Source organism: Hemicordylus capensis, chromosome 2 (assembly GCF_027244095.1).
Source record: "Hemicordylus capensis ecotype Gifberg chromosome 2, rHemCap1.1.pri, whole genome shotgun sequence".
Classification (NCBI taxonomy): Eukaryota; Metazoa; Chordata; class Lepidosauria; order Squamata; family Cordylidae; genus Hemicordylus; species Hemicordylus capensis.
In genome coordinates, this window is record NC_069658.1 from 197809574 (window position 1) to 197833778 (window position 24205).

Consider the following 24205-nt stretch of genomic DNA (forward strand, 5'->3'; position numbering starts at 1 on the left):
TCTACATACACACACCTCAATTAAAAGAAAGAAAAACCAGTCTCCACTTTTTTTCTGTCTCTGGCAGCAACAATAATCAAAGTGCTCTAAAGAATAGCTTGCAGAGTTTGTTTTCTACAGCAGTCTACAAATAAGAAATGTTTTTAAAAGTCCAAATTTACAAGACCAGAGCAAAGATTAGTTTTTCAAGACTGACCTTTTTTGACACCTTTACTTTCTAGATATGCATGGGCTTCGCTCCTGACCCATCTTCAGCTTTCTTTTCCTTTCAAACGTTTTCTTTCAAGTCATCTATATCTTTGTTCAGTCCTCTTTCATACCCTTCTGTACTTTCAGTTCTCCCTCCTCAACCCACATAAATACAGACATGTATGTGCAGGCTGCGTTTCTTGAAAGCTGTCAGTTTTTCTACCTATTCCTCGCTTTCTAGGGAGGTAAACCTAATTAAATGCTTCAGGCCTTTCCGCAGTGGTAGAAGGAGCAAAATGCTCGGGGGTGGGGGTTCATCAAGAAATGCATGGGGAAGTCAAAATTCATGACAAGCCAGCCAGCGGCAGAAGACTCATTTGGTCTTGAAGAGCTACTTACCTTTGCACCTGGTGCACCTGGGAATCCTGGAGCTCCTGCAGGGCCAACAGGTCCCTGAACAAAGGAAAATGCAGGATTCCATCAATTAGAGAGAAGCAAAACAGAATTCGTCATATTCATTACTGAAAATCTTTATAGAACTTTTAGAGTACAAAGTGCATCACAATCTTCCAAAGCGCATGTGAGCGTAATCCTACGAACCATTTTAATCAGGAATCAAATTTTTAAAATGGGAAAATGAAGATGAAAATGGCACCCCAACAAATCCAAGATGGAGCTGAGACCTGAACCTTTTCTCTCTGGTCCAATGCTTTGGCCATGCTAGCCCTCAAAAATGGGTAAAAGATATAACACAAAACAGAAACAAGTTCTTAAACTAAGGGCAATTTCTTCTCCCCAACCCCCTACAAAAGAGGAAGGATTATTCATTGTGTAAATATAGTCCTAAAAGTAAACTGATAAATACTTATTCCAATATACCTCATATCTGGTTCATTCCACATTTTGTTTAAACTGAAGTATGTTGGTCAACATCCTAATTAATGTTGCATGCATCAGCCAAAAGAAGCATATGTGCAGTGGATGCCCTTCAGTTTTTGAAGAGCAGGTGCTCATGATGCAAGGGGCAGGAGGAATTTTCACAACTCTTCCCTCCTACTTCTTTGGGCTAATCATGTGTGTTACTTAGGATGTCAGCCATAGTTTTGCTTTGCTTTGAGCATACAATCATGGCAACTAAAGTGGGAACAAAATTGTTGCATTTTCACTATTCAAGGACACATTTATGGCGCATTAGTAATTTTATCCTACTTTGGTGACTCTGAAAACAATTTCATGAATCCAGAATAATAGGTGTAGGGTAATATAAGGTTTCCGCAATCAGGTATCCAAAAAATTAAAAATGTAGAGCAGCATGATCCTATTTGTGATTCCAAACATGTGGAAGTGAGGTTCATTTTACCTTCAATTTATATGAAATCAAAGAATGTGCTCTAATACCTTCATTGTCTCAGTTCCCCATCTATACAACAAAATGAAGATAGTTTCTTCAATTTGATAATGTGGAGATGCTAAGGTTTAGATGTGTAACAGGGTAAGACAATGAATAGAAAATGGCACCTGTTTAGAATTCGACCCAGGCTGAAGGTCTAAATTACGCAAGATCTCTACTGCCCCTTCTTTCTATTCAGTAACACTGATCAACATGGAACTGCCTCCAAAGAGATGTTTCCATCTGGAGACATCACATCATCGTCTCAAAACTGAACTGCTAATCTTTCCACCCAAGCCATCCTCTCCTCATTGCCTCTCCATCATTACAACCTCATTATCTACCCTGTCAAGCAGGCATGAAGCCTCATTGGGTTCTTGCCTTCTTTGCTCCCCATGTCCAGTCTGTTTCTTCTCCATATGCAATGTGGCAAAAACCACTCCCTTTATTTCCATCACATCAGTTACAACTCTGGTTTATGCACTGGAGGTCATCTCCCACCTTCACTACTGTAACCTTATTTCTCTTGGGCCTTCCATTGTCACAACTTAGTCCTCTCACTTCTATTCAGCATGAAGCTGCCCAGATTATGCACCATTTGTATCGATCAGACCATGTAAGATCTTTCCTCAAATTCCTATACTGAAGTTCCCATCCTCTCAGGTCCCTACACTGAACCTCATATAAACTCCTTGCCATGCCTTTAAAGTTCTCCCTAGTATTGCTCCACCCAGTCTTTATACCGTTATTTATTTCCCTTTATATCCCAGCCCATAACCTTTGCTCTTCCCTTCTGTCATTAAGATATGTAGAAGTCACCTGCTCTCTTAAGGTGAGTACACACCGGCACACAAAGCAGGACTTGCCATGGTTTTTCCTCCTGTGGTGTGATTCTGGCTTTCTTCTGCCCTCACAATGCACTACAGATGTACTAGGCAGGGATTCTCATGCTGATTTAAAAGGTGAATCCATTTAAAAACATATGAAAAATGGGGGAAGAGGAGTTGAATTCAAGATGCCACAGGTTCTAGTCAGTCAGCACTGTGTGCACAGCCACTTTCTGCTGCAAACATGAAGATCAAGTTTTGCCTCAGCTTGATTCTGCAGACAATTTTGTGCATTTGAACAAAATGCCATGAGTGCACTTCCACAGTGGCACAACCATTCCAGTCATGTATGTCTATATGTACCCACAAGGCTACCAATTCTATCTTACTGGCCCTTGTATCTGAAACTCCATCCCAGAACACCTCTATGGCACTACCTCTCTCTTGCCCTTCAGCTCCAACCTCAACATTCCGCCCTTAGCTTTACCCTTTAGTGTTTAGCCCCAACTAAAGCAATGCCTTTGAGTTTCTGGTTGACATACTGCACAAGTGTAGGTCAGCTCTGTAATGCTGCGTGCACACAAGTTGTGCAACTGCACAAACTGTGCACATGCAAAAATTTCAAGAATGATTTTACCCATAAGTAAGCCCATTGGAAACTTATGTGCACACAACATTATTGGGTTGTCATGCCCTTGTATGGTAAGTCAACCACAGTTATATAAGGGGTGTGTTAAGAATAATGCTGTACTCCTCCTTAGCATCTCCTCAGTAGCAATCTAAAATTACAGTTTGTGAGGAATGGAGTTTTAAAAAACATTCTTTGTTAGATCTACTTGGTATTTCATAATAATGTCTCTAAATACTATTTTTAACATGGAGGGGAAACATAAAAATTATTTTAGAAAGAACCCACCCACCCTTTTTTAAAAGAAATGTACTTACAGGTGGACCAGCTGGGCCAGGGAGACCATCATTACCACGAGCACCCTGGGTGAATAAGAAAAAGTGAGTCAGAAAAGTAAGCTTCATCAAATAGCAGTATAGCTCTGTTCCCTGTTATATCAAATCGACATGGAAACTTGGGCAAGTCTTTCACAGCAGATTGACACAAATAGAAGAATAATGTGGTACAACTTCATAGGACGGTACCACTCCAGAATTAATTGGCTGACATCCTGATTAACCTTGTGTGCATGCAGCCAAAAAAGACACATATAACATTTTCACTGATCTCTCTTCCCCCTGGAAGTGCACAATCCTCAGGGACACAAGTTCACACTGCACAGTGCACTTCTAGGAGGAAGGAAAATTCGTGAAAGTTGCCCCTCTGCACATGAACTCCTGTGCTTTAGAAATGGGGAAGTTATCACTGCACACTTCTCTTTTTTGGCTGCACACATGCAGCATTAGTTGGGAAGGATGCCAGGCAGTGTATGCACGGGAGGAGCTGCACACAACTGAATGCTCTGCAAGATTAAAAACACACACACACTCACTCACTCACTCACCTGCAGAAAGCTTGGATGTCAGGGAGAAAGGTTCTAAGCTAGCTGTCTCCATGATGCACTTAGTTTTCAAGGTGCAAGAAGTTTTTCCATGGGTGAGCATTCAACAATATGATTCCCCTCACCCCATATTCTGATGTGGTACAGCCCCACATGATTCTTCTGAACATGTAGATGAACTTTTAGTTTCCTTTATTGTCTTAATTATTATGCTTCTTCCATTTACAAGGGAAGACAAAAGTGAGGAAGACTTGTCCACTCCTTTGTGACCCTTCATGAGAAACCTCAGTCAGGGACAATAGTACTTTCTCCTGAGTATCTCCCAACAGGAGTAAACACAGTTTGGCCTTTGTTTGTCTGAACATGTCCTTAATTGATTTTAAAGAAAGCTTTTTAAAAGTATGTTGTGCTTAGACCAGGCCTGCTCAGCTTTGCCCCCCCCAGCTCTTTTTGGACTACAACTCCCATAATCCCCGGGCATACTGGCCAATAGCCAGAAATCATGGGAATTGTCAGCCAACATCTGCAGGGAGTTATTGGCACTTGGCTTCAGGGTAAATGTTGAGCGAAGCCACTTCCAAGTACACTCACGGCATTGAGGGAAGCAGCCCCTCCCCTCTGCTCTCGGTCCAAAAATCTTGAAGGGACTTCAAGGTAAGTTTGGCTGGTGTGTGAACGCATGCACTCTCTTCTGAAGGAGATTCGGGGCAGAAGCCCTGTGTGTAAAGCCTCCAAGAGAGCCGAAGTTGAGCAGACCTGGCTTAGACTAGAGGTATAATCAAATATACCCAGATTAATCAATATCAAGTGATATATATCAGAGAAGGATTGTATATTGGAGGTATATAGGTGATTAACATTTAGGAAAAAATGCTCAAAGCTGTTCTGAGTCTATGGTGTAGAGCTAGATAAATTAAATAAATAAGATAAATTAAATAATCAGTCAGTCAGTCAGCCAATCATCATTTTCTGAGTATTTTTTCTTTTTTTCAATATGGAAAAGGCTAGAACCCTTATGGTGAGATCAGGTGGGGGGGAAACAAAAGGTTGACAAATAGTTTTAAATACAGGTATAGCACTATCTCAGCTTTTTTCTTGTATTTTGGCTTTCCATATTATTTATTTATAACATTTCTATACAGGTTTTCCATAAAACTATGCTGTTTATGGCAAAAACTGTTTTGTTATTTTAAAGAAATCACAAAAACATGATAGCTTAACATAAAAAAAACCAAGAAAATGCAAATCAAGTGAATGTGTCACCAAAAGAACAGCAACGCTCAAGAATAAAATGGAGGGGTAAAGGGGTACACACCCTACTATTCACCAAAAGCCTGGCAGAAACAAAAGGTCTTTAGACCACATTTGAGGGTGGTGCCTGTAGGCTTCTCTGGGGAGTAGTTTCTAGAAAAGGCCTTGCTTTGTACATCCACAGTTCTAATTTCACACAGACAGAGAACCTTAAGCAGGGCGTTCTGAGAGGAACGTTGTGATAAAAAGCCTCTGCAGCTAATGATTTGACACCCCTGCCCTCATGTAACTAAAGACTAATTGCCTGGCTGTACTCACTCATGTCCCAGGCAATGGGCCAGAGAGCTCAATGGAAAAGTGAGCAAGCAAGGTCACATGAGCTATGACAACATGACTGAAGAGCCTCAAGGGAATGCCTCCAAACAGTGGGGGTGGGGGAGGGGGAAGGAGCCCTATCTCCATAGTAGAGAACGTGTTTTGCACGCAGATGGTCCTAAGTTCAGGCTCCTCAGGCAGAGACTCTTTGCCAGCTCTGGTAGTAGGGCTGGCGACGTCATGGGCTTGCGACAATCTATTTCAACTGCACAGGCATGCTGGAGCACCTTGCAGTTATCAGGAGCTGCTGGACCGGACGGACAGGCCCAGTGGTTGCTCCATCCACCCCTGCCACAGGGGTGGGGGAGGCCTGCTCGGCTCACCACCCCTGGCTGCCACCCCTCAGCTGCACACATGGCAGCTGAAATTATGAAAAAGAAAAGGAGGTTTGGCATAGTGAAGTGGGCACGGGGTGGCTATAGGAGGCCCCTCATGCCATTTGGAGCCTCCCCCCCGCCCGACCTTGGAGGCCACGGACTGGGGGTAAGGGTGCCTCTGCTGGAAAGGGCCGAAGAATGCCCGGACGCATTTTTAAAGATAATTGTAACAGTAGAAGATGCTATAGAGTGTGTTTGTTTTGTGCCCTTTGTATCATTGTATGTGGTAAATGGAGATTATATTGTTTATGATAAACTAAATGTAAAGATTAAGAAGAGTAAGTTAACTCAGTATTATTACTCAGGAGTTACACTCCTAGACTACTTAATTTCATTAGGACTATTCAGGAATAATTTAGTCTGGTTGCCAACCAAAGGGGCTTAACTTCCCAAGACAAATGGATAGAACTGTTCTGACAAACACCTTCCAGAGATGCAGAAATGGGGGGGAAAGGTATTGGGGAAATGGCTCTGCTTTGAGAACTTCTGCTGAAAAGTGGTATATAAATATTCGTCGTATTCGTATTCGCCGTATGCTGTTCCTCTCTCATAAGACCCTGGCTGAAGTAGCAAGGAGTGCTGCTGCTGATCCCTTCCAAAGGATGCACACCTGACAATTCTGGAGAAACCAAGGTTATCTGTCTTGGTTACTAAACTGCTCCATTCCCTTCAGCATTCCGAAGTGCTTTTGGCTAAAATTCCTTTGCTGAGCTTCACAGCCAACTGCAGGGGGGCTTTGCCATGTGCTCCACAAATGGCCAGAGGGAATTTCACGCTACATTTATTACCGTATCAAATGACAGTTGATATCTCCGGAGATGCAGAATGGAATGCTGGAAATGTGCCTGGGTGTGATATATTCAGCCTACAGCTTTGCTAAATTGTGCATAGTTGCACCTGAAAATGACAGCTCTGTTTTGCAACATATGGATATGCCTATCCCAGTAGCCTTGCTAAGTGGGGTGTAGCACATCAAAGCACCTGCATCTTTCCTATGGTCTAATCAATACACTAGTCCGTACAGTTTTACTGTGCACTGCATGGTGTATCTAGGCTTACAGCTGTGCTAACCACCATGGAATATATACCAGTATCTTTCAGCCTTTCTAAATGTTGATTCTAGGGTTGCTTCTTTTTACTCTGTGAGGTCCTAGTAGGAGGAAAGGCAGCCAAAATTCCTGCTACCTCTTCCTTCCACAGTCCCACCATTTCATCCTTCCCTCATCTGCTGTGTGACCTACATGGAGACCTGAGGACAGGGGTGCATGACAGACAATAGAGGATATGGACAGGACGACTCACAGCTGCTCTGTGTCCTGCTTTAGTGGGAAATTTAAAGGGCTTGTTCAGTGGACAGGTTGGAAGGCAGCAACTCCAGTTGCTTCCTATATCTGTACTATTCTATGCAAAATATTAACAGTGCTTTTGTACACCATTAACTACAGTGTTGCTTAGCACCTACATTCATGCCTAAAATTGCTGCAAGCTCTAACATTTATTGCTTTGCTGCAGAGGTCATTTGGAACACCACCACCACACTTCTTTGCATGTAGTTAACTTTTCCAGAGCCATGTCAGAGTGCATACCACGTCAGTACAGGCAAAAGCCATGGTTTCATTCCCCATCTCCCTCCCCCATAGGTGTGCATTTGCCTCAGGTTCATAAAACAAAGTGGGTCAGCGTAGTGTAGTGGGTAGAGTGTTGGACTGGGACTGGGGAGACCCATGTTCAAATCCCCACTCAGCTATGAAACTCACTGGGTGACTTTGGGCCAGTCACTTGATTCTCTGCCTAATTTACATCACAGGGCTGTTATGCAGATAAACATAACTATGTTCCCCACTCTGGGCTCCTTGGAGAAAGAGTTGGATATAAATGTAAACATAATTAAATAAATACAATATTCTGTAATCATGTCAGACTAATGTGTCTAGTTCTGCTAACTTCAATGGAATTACTTGTGAGCAATTTGGTCTGGGTGTCAGCCATTGTTATATTATTATTTTTATTATTTGCAAGTCACTGATTTTATGGGAGGGAAGGAGCATTCCACTGCAAAGAAGCGTACAATGTGTTCCACTTAAACAAAATGTTGACTCCACTGGCTACCAGTGAGTAGAAAATGCTTTTTGCCTCTACTGTACGGTCAACTCAACGAAGCATGTCATGTCCCCCACTTTCAGACAACCAGTCACTACAGTAAAAAAAGTCTGCTGCCAGGCGAGACGAGAGGCTATGGTCCCACTCACTGGGGCACAAACTCAGATGGCAGAAGAAGAGGCATACTTGATGCCCAAGGTTGTCTCGATGAGCCCTAATTTGATCAGACTATAGCTGGGAGAGCCACACTAGCTAATCTGAAGAGAGAAAAATTCCAAGGCTTTCTGAAACATTATATATTTACATTCTACATGTATTCTTACATTTATATCTCCCTCTTCCTCCAACACTTCATTATTTAAGGTGTCCTAGTCTCCCCCAGTCTGTTCCAGTCACTTGCACTGCAGTTGTTTCTTCCATCTCCTCCCCCATTTCTGTGCAGTGGGTCCACTACCAGCACTTTTGAGGCTGGAGGACGGGAAGAAAAACAGGGCCAGCAATGTGGCTGGCTGAGTGCTGCTTTAATAGAGGGCCGCTGTACATATGGTTCTGTTTCACCTCTTGAAGCTTCAAGAGTTAGGCAGTGGTAGAGCATATACTGCATTAACTCTGTTTAACTTTGCACATTGGAAGGGTAAAGAGATCCCATTCCATCATTGCTCCAAGAGGTGGGTCAGCTCTGGTGGAGATCACAGAGGGGAGGAAGGGGATTTTTTCACTAAAGGCATGGATGTTTACATCTATTCTGCACTACCTACAAGAACTAAGCAACATCTCCATGAGACAGGACTGGCAACATTGAAGCAACAGTTATACTTACAGCAGCACCAGATGGGCCGGGACGTCCTCTCTCACCTGGAAGACCACGTGGACCCTGGGAAATCACACAGACAAAAGTTAGTAAGGCATGGTATCCTTAGAAGTTCCCCATCTAGCATTTCATGTGCTTAAAGAACACCACTTCTCTACATGATGGTAGACAACTGAAATGCCCATAATTATGACAGATGGCAAGAGAGCTATGTGGAGGGAGGGTCTGTGTACTGCAAGAACCCCATTGGTTTGTAGTGGGCATACAATGTCTCTCTGTGCACTCTGTACATTGTGTACACATACTATACACACACACACACACACACTCATACCACTGGGTTCCTCTTACAGCAGGCCAGATCACACATTCTCTAGGGTGATCTCTAAGTTTGGCCCCACTGCAACATTTTCTCCAAATGCCCTGCTTTGTTTTTCTTCATAGCAGTAAATGGCAGCTGTCCACTTTTACAGAAGGAAGTAAAGAGGTTCACTTAGGGCCTCTGAACCTAAGGTTCAGCGAAACTGGCTCTGGGGTCAGGTTTTGTGAGATGGGAAAATATATGTATGTCTCAAATTGTACTATATTACTTTGCCCCATTATTCCTTATCTGTTTGAGAGAATATTGTTCAAGCACTAAGAGCCCCTACTTTCCTTTCCCTTGGGCATGGAAATGTGTGAATATGGGGTCGATTTGCTGATAACGAATAACTTGTAAATAGCGGGGGGGGGGGGACAGGATGCAGGTAGTTGAGAGAGTGATGTTGAATGACCAACTGGCCTCCCGAAATCTGTCTTTGTGACTTATTTTCACAAAATAATAAAGGCTTAAATAGAAGAGCATGAAACTGCTTTTTTCATTTATAGATTTGGAGCCAGAGATGTACATCTGTCTTCTGCAGATGTGGCGTTTCCCGCTTTAGGCATTCCATGCCTATCTACCTATCTTCCTCCTTTATTAGATGACAGCTAGACCACAGCTGACTGGAGCAGAGTAGGAGAGTAAGGCAGGTGGCTGAACTGCTACAAAGTCTCAGAAATAATGGCCGATGTGTTGCGCAAAGCAATGCCGCCGTTTCTGACCTGCTGAGGTTGCTGTGCACATGAAAGCCAGCCCTAGCTGTGTTGCACAAATATTTAAAACAGCACATGGGCACGTGCACAAAGCTACTTCCATCGTTTCCAATGCCAGTAGCACTGCACAAGTGCCTGCACACTGTTTTATTCGTTGCACAAGTGCAACCTTGAAAGGGCTGTTTGACACCCGTTTAACAAAAACCAGGCCTTCCAAAACATATATGCTCAACAGGGAGCCACAAATGATCCCAACTATCTGTAATGGGTGCACCTATATGCTATATATGTTACCAATCACCAGCTTGTCACATTCATCCACTAAATTTTTACAGATACACTAACAAAAATGTTAGGTGTTGTGAAGGAATGAGGCCTGAGCCTCCTCTTTTTGTGTTACAGATGTCTGTACTGCATATGTAATTGCTTTATCCTTGGGACTATTCACACAACTGTGCAATATGCAATCTCCAGGTCTGGAGGTGACAAAAACTCTATAAAGAAACCCAGTTTGTCTGTTAGTGACTTGAGGCCTATGGCGGATTAACGTAGTAGCAAATGTAGCATTTGCTACAGGCCCCACATTTTCAAGGGCCCTGCACGCCCGGCTTCCAACTGGGAATTAAAGTTAAAACTTTGCCTGTTTTATTTGGTCCATGTTAGATAAAATATCCCTTTTCTGCTAAATGTGTCTTTTAAGAGAAGGCCCAGCACAGCATCTGTCCAGTGGCTGTTGCTGGTGCCTACCACATTTTTCTTTTTAGAATGTGAGCCCTTTGGAGACAGAGAATCATCTATCTACCCTTTATTTTTCTATGTAAACCACTTTGAGAATTTTGATTGGAAAACGGTATATAGATGTTTACTGTTGTTGTAATAAGTGTGAGTTTGTGGCTTGGCCTCCTATACTCCAAAATATAGCAAATGAAAAATTTGAATTACTTTCCTATGCAAGTAAATAATTTATGTTTTAATATTTATGTGCATTTTTTAAAATTTAGGGCCCCTTTATAACATATGCTACAGGCCCCACACTAGCTTAATCCGGCCCTGTCTGAGGCTATTCTCATGAGCAGCCCAACCTGGGCTAGGCTAGACAAGTCTGGATTAGGCTGCTTATGTGGAGCACTAGGAGCACCCCCAATCCTGGTGCTTCTGCCCCACCTAATCTGACATTTTATCCTGACCTTAAGGATAAGGCACTTCCCCCTGGCATTCCCCCCTCGCCCCCGGCGAGCACACCCTTAACCTCAGAGTCGGAGTTGTGTGTGTGTGTGCTTGGGCTGCAGGCAGAGTCGGTCTGAGTGAGGATCCCTCAATGAACCACGCTCCTGGTGCAGTTCACTGAGGGATGCTGGAGGACTTCCTGCTCCGAATCCCTACTCTGCTGCTCACTGTGGCATGGCTCATGTGCCATGCAAGTGGCAGAGCCTCTAAACCAGGCCTGCTCAACTTAGACTGTTTTTGAATTACAACTCCCGCAATCCCCAGCCACAGTGACCAATAGCCAGGGATTACGGAAGTTGTAGGCCATCATCTGCCAAAGGGCCGAAGTTGAGCAGCCCTAAACAAAACTCGATTGTGTGTGGGGAGGCAGGCAGAAGCCTTCTGCCCTGCCAGCATTTTTGGTCATGTGCACAGCCTTCCTATGAGACCTTGGGCAAGAGATTTTCTGCCGTTATTTCACTGGTTTCCATTTTCAATACTTATGTATCTATAACAGTCTGAAGGCACATGAGGCAGCAATCTTGCTGAAGCTAAGCAAATCTGGATATGATCAAACATAGGAGTGGAGAGGGACTACCCCTCCCCCCAATTGCATAAGGACAGTGACCACTCCACTGTGATTGGTGCATTGTCTGCATTTAATCAACATACTCACCATAGGACCAGGAGAACCATTCTCACCCGGAGACCCAGCTTCACCCTAGAATAAAAATGGCAATATTAACTAAATTGTTGTTATGTCTACCATCAAATGCTGCAAGAATATGTCATCTGGGAAGCAATACCCAGGATGTTGCAAACATTTCACTGCCATTCTCATTAGTGAGGTGCTGGGCACTCCACTAGCATGTCACACAACATCAGTGGCCTGTGGGTGATTATGTATCCAACTGGTAAATGGTAATGCCAAATGGTGTTACCAACTGGTAATGCCATTTCTAGCAGGATTGTTACTGCCAAGCGGTAAGCAAGGGTGCCACACACTTGCATGCATGTGTGTGTACTTTTTTCCCCTAGCAACAATAGGTTGCTGCTTGACGGCTGGAATATGCAGTGTCTTTGGAGAAGTAAATAAGTAAATAATTTATTACCATCTTTAACCAGTTGTGATATAACATGGTAGTAATATGATGCCAGAAGTGATATAACAGTAGAAAATATAAATCATAGAAGATCTATAAGTATACAGGTGGCCCTCATTCGCGGGGTTTCCATTCTGGCCTACAACCACAGATAACGAAACTGCGGATAATGAAACCTTGAGCCGGGTCTCACAATCAGTGAGACCTGGTTCTTGAGAGTGCGCGGGGAGAGCGGACTAAGCCCGCTCTCCCCGCACACAAGCAGGGAGGGAGCCCTGGGTGGCCAAATCAGCTGCCCACACGATTGCCGGCTCCATGACGGAGCCAGCGTGGGCTGGGGAGCTCTGGGGCCATGCGGCCCCCAGGAGCTCCAGTATGCCCTGTGCGAGCGCGCACAGCACACTGTGGAGACCCCAGAGCCAGGAGGCATCTTTTCGCCTCCCCTCTGGGGGTCTACTTGTGAGTAGCCACAGCACGGAGCCACACCATGGCTACTCATGATCGGGAAGCCCAGGTTTGCGGAGCACTCATTCCGCAAACCCGGGCTTTGGGGAGGGCTACAAAAGTGAGCTAGCCGCTTGTAAGCCACCAGGCTCGCCTGTGAGCCCGGTCGTTTACACGATCAGCAAAAATCAGGCTAGACTCTCCTAGCCCGATTTTTGCTGATTGTGAGAATAGCTCCCTTAAGTCAATGGGAATTGGGGGGTTAGGTTCCACAGCCCAGGAAAATGACCGAAAAATCACCAAAAAGACAGGGTAAAAGCAGATGTAAGGATGGAGCACAGCACTGTACCTTGGCCACCTCAACTCTCTTGCTCTCCCACTCCCCAGCAATGCCCCCCAGCTTCTCCAGTAATGCATAATCATGACAATTCCTCACCCCACTGTTGAAGTACAGCACTTAGCAGCACACACCCCTTGGCCTGATTGGTTGGTAGGTGGGACAAAGAGGCAGCACAAAATTAAATCCAATTCAAGTAAATACACACTGAAGAGTGTGTGAGAATCAAGGATTGAGAGGAGAATCAATTCTCAATGGATAATTAAAATCAATTTTTAATTTTAATCAAATTTAAATTAAGCACACTGTGCAGCTGCCAGGGTCCCACCTAGGATGGTTTCAGATGTCACAATGTGCAATGAGTATGCATGATGTCACAACAGCTATTAGCAAATGATACCAGATGGCAGCAAGGAGGACAATGCAAGCTCAGAATATGGACGTTTGCTGCTTTTACATGCTGTATGATTAACTTAATTACTATAGAAAAACAGCAATCCACTTGTTATGGAACTGGATTTCAAAGAACATCATCATCATCATCATCCCAAAATAATCCCAGTGGTACTTGGCGCCCTAGGAGCAATTCCAAAACAACTTGAAGAGAACCTCAACACCATAGGGGCCACAGAAATTACCATCAGCCAATTACAAAAAGCAACATTACTGAGAACAGCCTATATTCTGTGACGATATCTATAATAATAGTAACAACATTGATAATAAAATTCAGCCATCCCAGGTCCTTGGGAAGAATTCGATGTCTGGATAAAACAAACCAGTCAATAACACCTGCCTGACTGCGTGAACAACAATAATAATGTTAATTTGCTCTAGCAGCTGTCCTTGAAGGCTACTGAAAAGGGACTTTTGCTTTATAAAACTTGCCCTCTTTGCTGTACACCTGTTCTTTCCTCAGAGAACCATTTTCCTTTACCAAATTGCTTGGAGTCCAGCTTAATACCCAATAGTATGTTCCTTTTCCAGCCACATGAAGAGTAATTTTTTGGTGACTTCCTTGAAAAGAAGTATTTCTTTTTCATTTTTTAAATTCTACATTGCCCTGAGTACATTAGTTGAAGGACACCTTAAAATTTTCATAAAGGAACAATTTCACAGAAGAGTTGTTAATTTCACTTCTGTGGTGCTTATATTTAAACAGGAAGAGCTAATAAAATTCAGTTTGATACTCTGAGGGCATTTATTTGGAAGAGTGCTAAAATACCTACAGCATTTGATCTCAACTATATTCTGCAAATAGCACGAATTTTCCACTTCACAACTTTGGATGAGAGGGGCAAAGATGGAACTGAGCGTGTTCCTTACCTTAGCTCCTGCAGCACCAGCTTCTCCCTTGGAACCATCTAAACCAGGGTAACCCTGGGAAAGAAAGGAAAACATAAGAGACCTCTCAGCACTCTTGTGTAGAGAGAATGTTCTTTTAGCAAGAAGTTCTAAGAACTAAAAGAATCAACCTTCCACTTCTTTCAACATGGTGAATCTTCTAACAATCCATGGCCAATTTGTATCAGATTTAACTGCTTCTAATTTGAGTGGCTACCATCTAGTTTCAAGATGACAGATCATAATAAAAATATCCCTGTTAGGCCCCCTTCCATGTATTATAAGTTTAGTTTGTAGAGTCACCCCTGGCCAACCACGGTTTTACTAACCGCTGTATATGCGAACAGGAAATGGTGGCTGGTCTTGCCAACTGCGACCCGAGGATCCGCGGTCGGCAAGGTTTTTTAGTGATGGAGGGGCTCAGTGGTTCGATCTGCTCATTCCTCTTGGTGACCCATGCTGACCTTGCTGTCCTTTGCCGATTTAAAATGCCTTTGAGTGACTCACGAATTTGCCAGTGGCGAAGTTTTGCCCGAACTGAACCCTAGTGACTGGCAAGGGATGACTGTATTGGATTGTAAACACAGGAACTACTACAGGGGACACAAATATGCTGATCTCAAATACCCTCTTCCTTTCAGAAAGTAAATTAAAAATGATATGATACTGAATACTTACTCTGTGACCTTTTACACCAGGGAGACCTGGAGTCCCAGGGAAACCTCGAGCACCCTATGGGTAAAAAAGAGGTCAGTTCAAGTAAAACCAAAATGATTCTTTAAACACATCCCCATTCTCAACTTTTAACTACACAATTACTGAAATACTGAACAGGTAGCTGTAGAAGTTAAGGGGACAAGTTTCTGGACTGCCAGTCACATTTACATTGTGAGAGGACCTATTCAACCCATAGATATAGGTCTACATCAAAAGGCATAAAACAGAAACAGAAAAACAACTTTCCTGTGTTAAGCAGTGGCCTTTATCCTGTTTCTGCTAGTAACCAGCATTAACTATACAAGGGAGTAATGCAGTACTACTTCACTCCCTGACAGTTTCAGTCCCTCCTTTCAACAGCCTATGATTCAGCAGCCTTCTTAATAGCATTATGATGTAAGAAACTGACATCATAACACTAATTCATGACACTCAGGTTGCAGTGATAGTTGTCAAGTATGCCCTAAACTTTTCATTTTTTCCAAACTGACAGATAGTGCATATTCATGTGGCTCCTTGGAGGAAGAGTGGGATCTTAGAACCCCTGGTGGCGCAGTGGTAAAACTGCCGCCCTGTAACCAGAAGGTTACAAGTTCGATCCTGACCAGGGGCTCAAGGTTGACTCAGCCTTCCATCCTTCCGAGGTTGGTAAAATGAGTACCCAGAATGTTGGGGGCAATGTGCTAAAATCATTGTAAACCGCTTAGAGAGCTCTGGCTATAGAGCGGTATATAAATGTAAGTGCTATTGCTATTGCTATTAACGTATAAATAAATAAATATTCAGCTACTCCACACAAAAGTACACTGGTGCTGGCCAGTGTCTCCACTAACCATGTGCCTGTGTGCCAGGAAGAAATTCATGCCACACAGAGAGCCTTCAGAGGCCCACAGCATTTATCATGCAAGTGCAGGTATTTTCACCGATCTCTCCTTCCCTCACTGCAGTTGCAGTTCAAGACCTCTTCTCCCCTTCTGTACACCCTCCCATTTCCTTTTTTTAAAAAGTGGGGGAAGAAAGGCATCTTGCTGCCACACTGACATCCCAATAATCTTCTGCCTGAGGTGACCACTTCACCTTGCCTCATGGAATGGCTGTCCCTGACCTGTAAGTTCTCTGCACCACCCAAACATATCCCTGAAGGCTGTGTAGCCCTCAGGGTCATATTTTTGGGTGGTGCAGGAAACTTTCAGAAGAAGGAAGGACTGGCAAAAATTGACGTGCTGTGGAGCTCCAGAAGCTCTCAGCAGCAAAGACACTTCTTTGTGGTGTGCAAGCACATGGTTAGTAGAAAGGTCAACCTCTGTCTGCAGAATTCAGCATTCTCTCAGCTTTCTTTCTTTTCAGGCAAGTGTTTTATGGCTGCAAAGATAGGCTTTACAGTGCGGGGCCAATTACAGGCGAAAAAACACCAAAAGCAGAAACTCTGATCAACAGCTCACTGAATCAATTATGCAAGCTGCAAAAATACAAATTTGATTAATTTACATGATGTAGACAGGTTGTATAATTTTACTTTTCCTAGTATGCAAAATGTGGGTTGCTTTAGTGCAAAATTTTGATTTTGTTTAACACACAGCGCGCACACACACACACACACACACACACACACACAGAGATAAATCTGAATACAGAATTTATGTCCTTTAATTGCTAGGATTGTATCAAAGCCAAATTCAGGAGATAGCTCCTTGTACATCTTCACTAGCACAAGGTGGTTTCCAGCTAGCAATAAAGTGTAGATTCTGCAAAACTTTCACACAAGTTTCAAGCACTATCTTACTCACCGTAAAGACACTCCTGTGGGTTTCTCCACTCCTTCCTAGTGCAGTCTTACCCTCTGAACACACATTAAGCAGGGATTTTGTGTGTGTTTTTGCAGCACCACCTGCTGGCCAACTCTTTCAGTCTGAGAAAAACCTACCCCTTTCCCAGTCCCCAGAAAAATGATGATGAAAAAGGGTGGGTTCTTCTCAAAATGCAAAAATTGGCCAGCAGATGGCGCTGCGAAAAGCATGCAAGGTCCCTGTCTGGTGTGTGTGCAGAGGATAAGATTGCTAGGAAGAAGTACAGAAGGCTGCAGGAGTGTCTGTAGGGTGAATAAGATCATACTTGGAACCCGCATAAATGCTTTGCAGATCCTGAACATTATTGTTTTCTGGAAACACTTCTCACCAGAGATCCAGCTGCAAAGTCTACCAGTATTATTTTTTAAACCAAGATTTAGGTCTGCTGGCAAAACCTGAAGTTTTAAACATGTCCCTAGGAAGACTTTAGCCAAATCACAGAAGGTTTCCTACTTTCCCCAAACTTTGTTTACATGAAGTGGCATTGACTACATGAGCTCTCACAAGACTGTGGACAGTTCCTACTGTGTTTCTGAATCCAATTGCTGGTACACTGATATTGGTAACAAATGGACACATGCATACCTGAGGTCCAGGTGATCCACGCTCTCCCGACTTGCCAGGTTTTCCTGCTTCACCCTGAAATGAGACAGATGAGGAAAATCACTTACTTTATTAAAAATGGATGATATTTATACAAAAACTACACTTGAAATTAAATTTCTACACTAGAAATTAAAACAACCATGCTGGATCAGATCTATGGCCCCATCTTGACCAGTATTCTGTCTCCAACAAAACTATTACTAGATACCTATTCCTTGCTTTTTAAGCTAAAGGTTGTGTGCTTTCCTTTTCAGTGATAAGTGTAAGAGAATCACACAGCTCTTTCATTCACTCCCAGTTCAGACAAGTCCAAGGGTTGTATTAGGAAGGCCATGAGAATGGTTGCCCTCTCCTTTTAAACTTGGCTAACTGCAATTTTCCCCATGAATTTAACTAAACTCCTTTTCCACACCATTATTTTCAGCATCTTTGTCTTGTGACAATGAGTTCCACATGTCAATTGCACACTGTGTGGACTAGGGCATTCTTTTGTTTGTTTGCCTTGGTTTGAAGGCTATTTGAGTGACCAAATATACTTAGTACTGCGTATAATAAGTATATTTATTCCTCACAACTTGGGGGTGGGGTTCTGTTGCTCCAAGGTGTGTCTCTGAGATAAACACCATAATGTATCAGAGCAGTCACATTTGTGAAAGTGCTGTAAACACACCCACAAGAGCCTTGATCAGACAGGATCCATGATGAGCTCACCTACCCATCACAGTTCCCTCACCTGTGTGTTTACTACATGTTTTGAGCCATGCAACTCCTCTCCATGCATTATGATGGTCACTGCAAGGCACAAGATGGACAAATGGGAACTCTTATTTCCCGTAACATGTGTGGTGGCCCTCATATACTCTCTCACCTAGTTTTAGGTCCTCTGCAGCTGGAACATGAGCCTGGACATCCCAACCTACCAGGGACAGAGCGACCAGTGTTCCAACGTGTCCTTGGAACACGGACCCACTCCACCCCTGGGGCCCTCTATCATCTCCCTCCCCCACCCCCTCTAATCCACCAGCTGGTGGCTCCTTCTGTTGATCGCCACCACCACTGCCTGTCTCACCCTCCACTGCTGCCTTCTCCTCTTCTCCTCTGTCCCACCAGCAGCTCTAGCCATCTGCTCTTCCAGGCGGAAGCAGGGAAAGTGAGTGGGTGGCCAGAGCTGCCAGTGTATTTCCTACAGAAAATTTCCCCTTCAAGCTACAATTTGTCCCCAAAATGGCTGGTTACTGGTGATCAGGACTCTCTCAGGACTGGTTACTGGTGATTAGGGAGGACCACAGATCAATGCTAGAGCAAATGCTTAGCATGCAGAAAATCCTAAGTACCTTCACTTAAAAGAATATCATGTAGGGAACAAGCCCATGCCTGAGAGCTTGAGAATAGCTGCCAGTCAGAATAGGCAGCACTGGGTTACATGGATGGTCTGATCCAGTATGAGGCAACTTCTTATCAATATTGCTGCCTTCCTACTGAGAGTTAGTTCGGGGCTCAGTTGAATTAGAAGCAGGGATTTTGTTGTGGTGGTGGTTTTGGGTTTGTTTGTTTGTTTGTTTCCATTTCTCTAATTATAATAGGCTGCTGCCTGCCTCAGAAAAAATTATGTGTTTGAAGTATTGCTACCAGCCTTGGGACCTCAAGAAAGGTTAAGCTATAATAAGGAATAGAAGCGATGGAAAAAGAGCATGGTTCCCTCAGAGATATTCCAGTCCCTTCCCTGAATTTTCCTTTGTAAGGGGGGGAAATGCAAAATGCAAAAACAAAACAAAACCCTTAAAGAAATATAAGGGGGAAATGTGCTGGCAATATACTAACCAATAGCTCAGTAAAAATTAACTTGCACCCAATTTTCAGTGTTTTGACCAACAAGCACAAAGGCATCGGAACAACTGACAAGCATCTGGTGCTTGCTCTTTAAATTTTCTTTAGGTTATTTATTACATTACAAAGCCATTAGCAAGTGAGCAAGTCATCTAATTTGTTTAAAGTGTTTCTTGTTTGACATTCCCTCTCTGCCTGCGCATAGAATACTAGCTGACATTCAGCACAGCAGAATGCTGACATTAGGGAATATCCACCTGGCCTGCTGTGCAACATGAAAAGCAGCCCAGACATGAAAGGCAGTCTAGGACAGTTGTGCAATGACTTAAAACAGCATCTGCACAGCTGCACAGTGCTACTTCCATTGGCTGACATACTGAGGAAAATTACTCAAACAAGTCCCATTGAAATTAAGTCAATGCCTAACTGGCCATTTTAATTTCAATAGGACAACCTCTAGTCATTTTCCTCAGTATGTCAGCCATTGTGCCCAATTGAAGTAGCATTGTGCAATGGCTTGGATCCTGTTTTAAGTTGTTGCGCAACTGCCCTGTTACACAACACTGTTGGGGCTACTTTTCATGTTGTGCAGCAGCCCCAGTGGGTCCCTAACACCAGAATTCTGCTGTGCAGAATGTCACCTGCCTTAGACCCCCAACACCACCATCATCACTACAGCCCAACATTTCTGGCTGTGGACTTTCCCATGCAGATGCCACACAAAAAAGTTACACCTTCAAACAGTCTTGCATCTCACAACGTGAGTTCTGCAGCAAACTCTTCCTTCATCTGTATGTGTCCTCCCAAATTACTTGGGCCAGCTATTGTGATACTGCATACATATAAACGTATTGTGATACTGTGAGATCAAGATATGGCATACTCACATCATCGCCAGGTTTTCCAGGTGGCCCAGGTGGCCCACGGGGACCCATCGGACCCTGGGAGAGAGGGAAAAACATCATAAGTGTGAAACAAGCTATAATCACCTCCAGGCTGGATTATTATAATGTACCCAACTTGCACTCTCCCTTGCAGGCGTTCTACAAATTTTGACTGACCCAGAATGCAGCCATCAAGGTTTTGTTGGGAGTCAGTAGAATGCCCCCAATTACGCCTTTATTGGCTACCAGTATATTCCCAGGCTGAATTCAAAGTGTCTGTTTTGACCTTTAAAGCCCTTAACAGCCTGGGACTAGAGCACCTCAGGAATTGTCTCCTATATGGATCTGTCCAAATAAGCTCTTCAGCACCGCCCCTTCAGTTTGTCCCACCACTTACATGGTGGATGGGGATGACAGATCAGACCATTTTGGTCATGGCACCGAGACTGTCAAACATTCTCTCAGGACTGGATTATTTAGTCTACTCATCACCTCTTTTAGGCAAGCTTTCAAAGACAGGGTTTTACATGATGAACAGCCCTCCATCATCAGGAGGGTTGGCTCTGGTTCTACAAAAAGGCTTCAGCATCCCTGCACTGAAGTGAAGGCTTCTTTGTGCAGTGGACCAGGCGCAGAGGGGGAAAGATTTTCATGACTCTTCTTTCCCTCCAGAAGCCCTTTCCAGTTGTATAAATTTGTTCCTGAGGGTCATGCAGCTCTCAGGAGCAGGTTCGTGCAACTGGAAGGACTTTTGAAGGAAGGAGAGAGATGCAGAAATAACTTCCCCTCCACGACTGATCCAATGTGCAAAGAAGCCTTGTGCTGAAGGCTTCCTGTGGACCACCGGCCTTCCTTCCAGTGATGAAAGCCTGCATATCATGTACAGGTGAAACTTGGAAAATTAGAATATCGTGCAAAAGTCCATTAATTTCAGTAATGCAAATTAAAAGGTGAAACTGATATATGAGACAGACGCATTACATGCAAAGCGAGATAAGTCAAGCCTTAATTTGTTATCATTGTGATGATCATGGCGTACAGCTCATGAAAACCCCAAATCCACAATCTCAGAAAATTAGAATATTACATGGAACCAAGAAGACAAGGATTGAAGAACAGAACAATATCGGACCTCTGAAAAGTATAAGCATGCATATGTATTCAGTACTTGGTTTGGGCCCCTTTTGCAGCAATTACTGCCTCAATGTGGTGTGGCATGGATGCTATCAGCCTGTGGCACTGATGAGGTATTATGGAAGACCAGGATGCTCCATTAGCGGCCTTCAGCAATTCTGCATTGTTTGGTCTCATGTCTCTCATCCTTCCCTTGGCAATGCCCCATAGATTCTCTATGGGGTCAGGTCAGGCGAGTTTGCTGGCCAATCAAGCACAGTACACTGTATACTTTTCAGAGGTCCGATATTGTTCTTTTCTTCAATCCTTGTCTTCTTGGTTCCATGTAATATTCTAATTTTCTGAGATTGTGGATTTGGGGTTTTCATGAGCTGTACGCCATGATCATCACAATTATAACAAATTAAGGCTTGACTTATCTCGCTTTGCATGTAATGCGTCTGTCTCATATATCAGTTTCACCTTTTAATTTGCATTACTGAAATTAATGGACTTTTGCACGATATTCTAATTTTCCGAGTTTCACCTGTAAGCCAGGGCCTCTTAATTGTTGTTTTACTCCAGGGCTGTTTTTTCAAGTTGTTTTTTACTGTTTCAGATTTTTTTTTTAATGTGCCTTGACTGTACATTGCTAAAAGGTGAGTTTTAAATATAAGAATGAGAGAGTTAATTGGTGAATAAGTAGGCTCTTATGGACACTGGACTCTCATTCCAGCTATGAGTGACAACAAGATAGGTCCAGAACTTCTTAAAGAAAGCTGTAGACTCATGACAAAGATCTGGCCTCCTCTGCTGAATCTGTGTAATATACTCATTGGAATACTAAGATTAGGCAAATTGCATTCAGGTTGCTGATAGTCATGGCTTAGATAGGGTTAAGTTGTAATGTATCCATTTAATAACTTTTTATTTAGGAAATATAAATATAAAATAATTTTATTTAGGTTTTATTTTTCAAATTTATATTAAATATATATTTATTCTTTGACCTCAAACAGGTATCCTAAGGTGGCTTACAATAAAAATCTATTAAAAACAGAGATCACATACAAATGCAAAGCAACCCTAATCTCAAAATAATGGTCAACACCCTCACCAATGGTTTGCCTATGCAATTTTTTTTTAAAAGCATATGTACAGTGCACATGCACAGACCATCAATGCTCATTTGGATGGAGGGGATGATTTTTGCTGATCTCTCTTTCTCCGTAAGTGCTCCATGAGACCCAGAAGTAGGTTCCTGAGGGCTGCACAACACTCAAAAACCCATTTTCAGGTCAGATGGAGCACACCCGGAGAAAGAGAGGATAGGTGAATATGCCCCACACCTGCATTAGCACCTGCACTTCAGAAGCGCGGACACTAGCACTGTGAATGTGTACATTGTTAGTGAAGATGTCAGACAATGAAATAGCAAAACATCAGCTAACAGTAAGAAAAAAGATAAGTACAGATAAGCACAGATAAGTGAAAGTGAATCAGTCAGTCACACCATAAGGCTTTAGAAATTAAAACACAGAAACTTTAGCATCTTTCTAAAACTCATGAGGGAGCAGGATTGATAGCGCTTCTCAGCTAACAAATTCCACAGAGTGGATGTGAGCACTAACAAAGCCTTTTTCCTAGTACTGTATTTGGACTGTGTGGAGAGGAGCTGTTTGGTTGAACCACACAATTAAGAAACAGTGCAGACACTGCAGAGGGATGAGTGAGACATGCACATTCATGTCTTAATCACATGGGTTTCAATTGCTTTCCATGAGCCCCCTCCTATCTGGGAGGGTCTTGAGTAGGGATGTGCACAAATCAAATTCCGCAATTCTCAGAACCATCAAATTGATTTGTCGAAAACAGCTGGCAAATCACCCTCTCATCACCTCAATCGATTTGGGTGATTTAAGCGCCATTGTGAGACCTGTTTTGCTGGAAAAACAGGCCTCAAAACTGCACTTTTTCCCAGGGAGAGCTAGTCTTAGTGTGTCTTCTCACCTCAGAGGACTGGTCTACCCAGGTTGACCAGACCTCTGAGGCAGGCAGACGTGCTAAGTCTGGAGTGGAGGGCTGCTCTACCCACAGATCCCAACTGGTAGACCAGCTTCCCCGCCCCTGGAAGAAGTGCCATTTTGAGGCCCGTTTTTCCAGCAAAATGGGCCTCAAAATTGTGCTCAAATCACCCAAATCAATTCAGGTTGAATCGGGCCCTCTATTTTGTGGGCGATTCAATTCGAGGTCAAATCTGCGAATTGCCACCAATTCGACCCAAACTGATTTGACCTTGAATAAAATTGCACACCCCTAGTCTTGAGAGAGTGACCCTGGCTGCCAGGTTCAAAAGCCTTTATTATAATACTTGGTATTAACAGCTTACTATTTATTTTAAAGCATTTATAAATATCCCCCTTTCTTGCCAAGACAAACCAAGGCAGCTTAAAATAAAATATTTAGAAATTGTAAGCACAACAGAGTACAAAAATAACATGACAAACATATTCATGAGGCACTTTAGAGTGTTTAAAGAGCTTTACATACCTTGGGCTGGTTCTCACAACCAAAAACAGGGAAGGATGAGTGTCCAGCCAGGCTGAAATCCTGTGTGCACTCCCACAGGACAGTCATGTGTCATCAAAAATTGAGGGGGGAGGAGGGGGAAGTGATAATTTGCTAGCCTCGATCTGGGTAGGGCAGTGCGGGATGTGCCTTCCCTTCATCCTCAGTACAGTGCTGGGTACATGAGGTGGGTTGGCCGCCACCGCCCTACCAAGATCAGGGCTAGCAGGCAATCACGTCTCCCTCTGCCTACCGCAATTTTTGCCAACTCACAACTGGTTCTTGGGAACGTGCCCAGGGCTTGGAG

At 43.4% G+C, this 24205-nt stretch overlaps 1 protein-coding gene across 3 annotated transcripts in view; it reads right to left on the reverse strand.

The window, feature by feature from the left end:
* Positions 1-24205, reverse strand: part of COL2A1 (collagen type II alpha 1 chain) — a 137781-nt gene that overhangs the window by 91827 nt on the left and 21749 nt on the right. For all 3 annotated transcript variants that reach the window (XM_053298390.1, XM_053298391.1, XM_053298392.1), the window contains 8 exons: positions 20221-20274; positions 17486-17539; positions 15015-15068; positions 14319-14372; positions 11785-11829; positions 8838-8891; positions 3352-3396; positions 589-642 (listed from right to left, as the gene is read on the reverse strand). In XM_053298390.1, coding sequence (XP_053154365.1) covers positions 589-642; positions 3352-3396; positions 8838-8891; positions 11785-11829; positions 14319-14372; positions 15015-15068; positions 17486-17539; positions 20221-20274 — 414 coding nt within the window. The remainder of the gene's footprint in view (positions 1-588; positions 643-3351; positions 3397-8837; positions 8892-11784; positions 11830-14318; positions 14373-15014; positions 15069-17485; positions 17540-20220; positions 20275-24205) is intronic.